Source organism: Mytilus edulis, chromosome 11, assembly GCF_963676685.1.
Source record: "Mytilus edulis chromosome 11, xbMytEdul2.2, whole genome shotgun sequence".
Taxonomy (NCBI): Eukaryota; Metazoa; Mollusca; class Bivalvia; order Mytilida; family Mytilidae; genus Mytilus; species Mytilus edulis.
Window position 1 is genome coordinate 75,442,047 of NC_092354.1, and position 7,177 is coordinate 75,449,223.

General features: G+C 33.6%; 2 protein-coding genes across 2 annotated transcripts; both read right to left on the bottom strand.

Annotated features, from left to right (window-relative positions):
* Nucleotides 1–3,272: 3,272 nt before the first annotated feature.
* On the bottom strand, nt 3,273–4,595 carry LOC139494593 (uncharacterized protein F54H12.2-like). The gene has a single exon (XM_071282752.1). The coding sequence runs from the start codon at nt 4,593–4,595 to the stop codon at nt 3,273–3,275; it is 1,323 nt and encodes a 440-aa protein (XP_071138853.1).
* Nucleotides 4,596–5,479: 884 nt separating this feature from the next.
* Nucleotides 5,480–6,634, bottom strand: LOC139494594 (uncharacterized). Its single transcript, XM_071282753.1, has one exon. The coding sequence runs from the start codon at nt 6,632–6,634 to the stop codon at nt 5,480–5,482; it is 1,155 nt and encodes a 384-aa protein (XP_071138854.1).
* Between the last annotated feature and the right edge of the window lie 543 nt (nt 6,635–7,177).

Below are 7,177 nucleotides of genomic sequence, written 5' to 3' on the forward strand. Positions count from 1 at the left end.
ACAAATAGACAATATATTATATACATATATAAATATAGACAAATTTAAAGAAAAATACAAGTGATTGATTGAAGTCTCCAATAGTTTTAAATAATCCACTTCTTCATTACAAATGAAATGATAACCATTTACTCTTTAATCTTTTGCGATTTTGCGATTTTTCCACATTTCTTAAGAATTTTTCAGGAGACATCTTGATAGCTTTACCCTCTGCTGCACCATCATATTCATCAACATCCATCCTATTTTCCTCTTGATTGTCTGATTTTGATCGATCTACAGTTTCTTTTAAATTTTTCAATTCTGTTTTTTGCAAAACCTGACCACTACCATGTTGTTTGGTTACATCTTCTTCTAGGTTTATTTCTGTTTTTATACTGTCACTATCTTTACCATCATATTCCTTTTCTTTTTCTTTCACATTAACAATTTCACATTGGTTGGACATATTCATCAATCTTCAACCGCTCCCATTTCGTATATACTCATCAAAACTTTTGAATATTTTTTGATATGTCACATTAATATCATGTTCATCATCTATATTTGCTCTATCAACTAGATTCGATGTCTTCGAGATAAAATGTGCATTATTCTTTAAATCATTACCACCTTCACCTCCATTCGGCTTGATCATTTGCACAAGACAATTCATATACCACTTAATATGACCGAGTTCATCACACATCTCTTGTAAATGAGTTTTTACCTCATGCTTAATTCCAGATAAAAATGCTAGAAGATCATACTTTTCCCCATTATCCTCATTCGGATAAATGAAACGAGCTCGTGCTATTCCCAAGAGAGCAGACTTATCCACACTTTTATGTTTGATTGTAGTATGTGAATTTGAATCAGTGTTTCCTGAACCAGTCTGATAAGTTGTATGATCGATGTTGCTATGTTTAAACAAATTTTCCGCTGAATCAAAATGTCTATCACATTGTCGACATGGAAATGTACAACTGTTTCTCTGGTGTCTCTTCAGTTTGGAAGGGTGATCAAACAGAAGTTTACAATAATAACATGAATAGACCTTAACCGTAAGATTTGATCTGTTGTCATTATCAACACTCAATCGATCATTTAACTCTCGCAACTGCTGTTGATATTGAGGGTTACTGTCAGGATAAAGACGCAATAAATCCTCGCAGAAATGATCATCAGCCATGACAATTGTGATATCAATAGCACTTTCAACGTTTTATATATACTACGCGATCGTGGACTAGAACTAATAGGCGAACATATGTTATCTAAATATTTATTTTATTAATTAAATTTAAAGGTACACAGTGTAAATATACAAATAGACAATATATTATATACATATATAAATATAGACAAATTTAAAGAAAAATACAAGTGATTGATTGAAGTCTCCAATAGTTTTAAATAATCCACTTCTTCATTACAAATGAAATGATAACCATTTACTCTTTAATCTTTTGCGATTTTGCGATTTTTCCACATTTCTTAAGAATTTTTCAGGAGACATCTTGATAGCTTTACCCTCTGCTGCACCATCATATTCATCAACATCCATCCTATTTTCCTCTTGATTGTCTGATTTTGATCGATCTACAGTTTCTTTTAAATTTTTCAATTCTGTTTTTTGCAAAACCTGACCACTACCATGTTGTTTGGTTACATCTTCTTCTAGGTTTATTTCTGTTTTTATACTGTCACTATCTTTACCATCATATTCCTTTTCTTTTTCTTTCACATTAACAATTTCACATTGGTTGGACATATTCATCAATCTTTCATATTTCTCCTTGGGTAATAGTATTAACTCCCGAGTCATAGTATTTGAAAAAAGATGATATCAATGTTGGAATAATAACAATTATCTTCAGTAAACGTTTTCTCCTCAACTGAGGTGTTATATTATTAACTACCACAGCACGAATGAACTTTGCAAAAGTTGAAAGATTCCTTTTAACCCTCTCAGACAATGGTATGACGCTTTTTAGACAGTTGAATACTATTTCTACTAATAGTTGTAATTGTCTGTGGTCCGTGCTTTTTATGATTTGAGCAGATTGTTCAGGTGTAGTGTTCGCCAATAATTTAAGGAAGCTTCTACTTGATTCTTTTAAAATCATTTTGGTTGATAAACAATCGTGTCCTCCCCCGGAAAAGGATTTGCGCGCAACTGATATTCAGGGTTTGAACCTGGTGCTATATCCACTATCAAGCAATTGTATGGTCTGCTAATTGCACGTTGGTAAACGTCCATGAAAAAGCGAACTTGACCTGGAAACATTTGTCGAGCTAAAGATTGTATTTGCAGTGAATCTCTACCATTTTTGAAAAGAAAAAAGACGTGAGAATTCAAACTGATTGATCGCATAACCTTCCCCTTCTGATATAAATTTTGTAGTATAAAAATAATTGATGTTAAGGTGTGATGACTTAAAACGCAATAAATCTTCTGCATCAGTTTACAGTCCACTACTTCATCCATTTTATCATCAATGATCCATAATGTGTGTATATCCTTATCAACAAGAAAATCACTTTCATCAGGCAGTTCCAGTTGAAATGAAATGTTGGAGACAGTTTTTTTCAATTCATCGAAGACATCTTGCCATATGCTGTAACAGTAGTATATCTTCTGAGGTGGTATTGTAAACATTTCCTGAGCGTTCTCTAATAATCTTTTAATGTATGTAGTTTTTCCTGAACCCGTTGGACCGACACATATTGAAGTCATGGGTGTTTGAAATTTCACCAAACTCATGATGATCACCTCTTGCTCGAATGATGATTGTTACCATGTGTCTCATCATTTTAAACACTTTTTCATATGCAGTGTGAATAGGTTTTACCAATCACATTGAAAACAAAGATGTCGTTTGCTTGATGATTATCACTGAAAAAATCGTGAATGTTAGTTAGATCATACTCTCTACATAAGAGTGATAAGATGAAAATGCAATATTGACCGCATACTGATGAATTCTCACTCTGTAATCGTTTTTGATTTATTTCCAGAGATATCGCATTGTGTTCAAAGAATTTTAAGAAGTGACGTGAATAATAATCGGGAGAGTGTGCGAAGCTGTCGAAAAATATCCCTCTTCGTTCCTCATTTATGAAAAAGGCGATCCAGTGTGCACCATTCTCAAAATGATTTTCAGTGTTACAAATAAATCCCATGGGTCGATTTCTCACTATCTTAGGTATCTGATCTGCTGCAAATATACCAACAATTTTATCCTTCATTAGTTCATCACAATTAATCATACACTCCAATTGCATAGTGTTCATTCTTGAATTATGATGTCTCGAGTTTGAGTTATTTCAAAATATCCACTAAATTCACTATAAATGATTATAGTTGTTGGTTCAGTGAGGGGAGAATCAAATGTGCATTCCAAATTGACACGTTCATTCCTTTTCAATGTTAAATAATCTAAACCTTCAAAAATTGGTTCCAGTTGAAAGGCATACAAGGCATATCCTTCAGAAAAACTGTCTCTGTTTAATCCATTACCACAGTCTTGCAGAGTTTTCCCAGCAACCTCAAATAGATTGCGAAATGCAACAATGGATGATTCTCCACTTGACGAGTCAAATTTTACTCTGACAGGATTCCCGGAAACTGGCACTCCCTCAACTTTAAGATTTATTTCACTTAGGTGGCAATGTTTGAATGTCCACGGACATAGTGAGTAGTCACCTGCTATGTTTTGACTCCCCGTAAAGGCTATCAATACCTTATTGGGTCTATTATTCTGGAATATGTTGTTGAAGTTAAAACTTATTTGACCAGCTGGAAGTGAAATTGTGCGAACATCATTTTGCACAATGGGATATTTAGCGTTTACTGTCCTGAGTATAGAATCGTGGCCATATACAATGCCGGGGTGAACGTGGATCTTTGCTATTGATAGATACATATCTTCAATCTCAAGGTAATAATCAGCATCTTCATCAACCGACATTAGATAAAATTCTGGTCTCGATCTGTAGAATTTCACAGTAACTCCTACTTGATTTAATATGTAACGATTCATTGAAAACAGGGGATGGAAAATGTTTCCTTCAAGATCAACAGTTTTACCATTTTTTATGTATGCTGTTCTTCTGTAGAGCCCAAGATTTGATCCTGTGTTACAATCTGCATCATCCAATGTTCCTTGATGATCGTCTATCCATAATTGACTTGAGAGCTGCGATTCTTTAGCTTCTTTCCCATATTTCAATAAAGTTTGCATATAAGCTTTGTAAGGGTAAAATCCTGTTGAAGATGTGACAATTTTATTTTGAATTAAAACATCTATTTGATTAAATAATGCATGCAAAACATAGTTCACAGGCCCGCAATTAACGTCACTGCTATCTGCTATGGTTCCATCTCCTCTTTTAAGTCTTAGACGTACATGCATTGTTGATTTACTTAAGTCTAGATACTCTGTTCCACCAGATATGTGAAACTCTATTGGCGATGTCTTTGTAAAAGTTGCAGCTGGTCGAATATGTTCATATGTGATTCTTGTGACTGCAGTTTGATGACCTGGTAGATTGAATAAAGACAACTGACTTGGTTGCAGCTCATGAAATGTTTCAGGATTTATTTTAGCCATTTTGAATTTTACTGGAAAATATCCTTTTCAATTAGCTGATTCTTTAATCTTTTTTTCACACTCTGTACACTTCCTTTCTTACTGTTTGTTTTATTTTTCCTTCCTCCTTTCTTTGTCTTTTTCGTTTTCTTCTGCTCCCCTCTATGGCTTTTTCTATTACTGTTTTGTAACTTCCCACGTTTGCGTTTTATCTTTTTCACAGCTCGACTAATTTCCGACTTAGCATTTTCCACCTGCTGCTGTGCATGTGTTACAAGTTTAATGGGTGATTGCGCATGTGGTTTACTTTGTGGTAATGTGATTGGTTCCATGAAGCTAGCTGCTGAATTAGTGAGGGAACCACCACTCTGGATAGTTCTTCTGTATGAATTATTAAGATATGAATTGTGATGTTTGTCATTCGCTAGATTTTCATAGTACATTATCCATGTCCTAGGGTCTAGCACATATTGAGAATTGTTCAATTCCATGATTATCATGCAAAGTATGGATACGACCTGAAGTGCAGTGTAATCGACACTGGATTTTTTAAAAATGATGCATGACTCCCTTGCATGTCAGTAATAAAGAATTCAATGTCTCTTATTTCACTTTTCACCACTGGAATGTATGCAAGTTGATCAAAGTGGTAGTATTCAGTTTGAGAGCAGCAACATATTCGCTTCAATAAGGGTTGTTTGTTACCATCGACTATTACATCACCGCATATGTTTGCATATATATATAGATCATTATTTGATGATAATTTAATATCAACTAATGCGACTTTCCATTTTGATTTCATCACTATTGGCGTCTGAAGATATGTACGGAATTTGTGTGGTCTGTTATGTGGGTAAATGTCTAAATTTTTGTTACTGTTAATGACCATGTAAAAGCTCATTTTAAAAGTCAACAATATCTCTCTCAGGAATCCACTGACAAAAACGTTTATCCCAATCCTGGAATTTTACATAACCCTCACGTTGACCATTCCGCCTTCGCCATTTAAGCACTTTCTCAACAAACCACAATGCGTCAGCCTCCTTTTTCACACGCTGCAACTCTGTATAATTGAAATTGCCTACAACTTCCTTGTCCAAAAAATCTTGTACTTTATAAAAGATTTTCCCATGTATTAGAAATCGTCTATATATTTTAAATATTTCGGAGGTCCACTGTTGCTGATAAGCTCTTTGAAACGGTTTCTTCAAATGGCTCAGTCTTACCATGTCATTGATTTTAAAATGAAACTGTTTCCCTCTTTTACGTTGTACTTTTAATGTTTCTTTCTTTTCTCTGATTCGTTTTTCTTTGGGTGGAGTTTTAATATACATATATGCCCACAAATCATATTTGTTTTTCTCATTCACATCTTTTGGAGCTGTATTATTTAAACTTCTATGTGGCGTTGCATTATAACTTGCTACCAAATTTTGTAGAACATTGAGATAGCTATAAGTTCTATGCTTTGTAAAATATCGGAACATCATCCTCCGAAATGTCAAATTGACCCTCTCTGCTATTGACGCTTTACTACTGTCGGAATTTAAATAGACATGATGGTAAATGTCATATTTTTTAAACACACGTTTCAAATCTTTGTTTTTGAATTCAGTTCCCGCATCTGTGGAAACCTTCAAAGGGATTTTACCATGTTTGAAGATTTTTTCAAATGCATCAGCTACTGTCTTCCCAAACTTGTTTTTTAATGGATAAATCCATAAAAACCGTGTGAAAATATCGATAACAACCAACAGGAAACGTGTCTTATTGTTATATTTCTGTATGTTGGATACATCCATAAGGTCAGCATCGTATTGCTCATACGGTTCCGATACAATTATTTTCACTCTTTTAATTCTACGTTTTACAGGTTTTTGTAAATTGTAGTCGTCTATTTTTTCCATCCATTTCCTGATCTTGTATACGCTTGGTACATTTCCATCTCTTGATGTCTTCAACGTTTGATAAATTTTTTCAGCACTTAGGTATGCTCCCCCATTTGCTGTATTGTAATATACATTCCTAAGTTTTTCATCTAAATCATCATTTTCCATTGTTAAAAATAGGTTCCAAATCTATCATTTTTTCAACTTTATCTATTATGCGAGATGCTCTGTGCGGTGTTTTCAATATAGTATTTTTCCAATCTGTTGATTGTAAAAATGTAAGTTGATAGTAGACTCTCACATTATCTGGAATATTTGATTGTCTGACTAAATTAACAAAATCGGTGTACACTTTATCTGTTTCTACTTGATAAAAAAAATCCCATGCATTTCCTCCACTTATGTGTTCCACTTGATTTTCCTTCTTCAGAATGTCAAAAACTGACTTTGCATATATTATATCGAATATGTTATCAAGTCTGGCTATATTTTCACATGATTCTATCTCATCCATGTTTTATTAATAATAATAATAATTTATAATGTATGATATTTTTGTTTGGGTTAGGGTTAGGGTTAGGGTTAGGGTTAGGGTTAGGGTTAATTATTATATTTACCAATTAAACTTTTATCAAATTAAAGCTCTCAAATTGTTTTAAATGTTCCTTTTACTACTTCCATATCCAGCATATCAACAATTTAAATGATTGG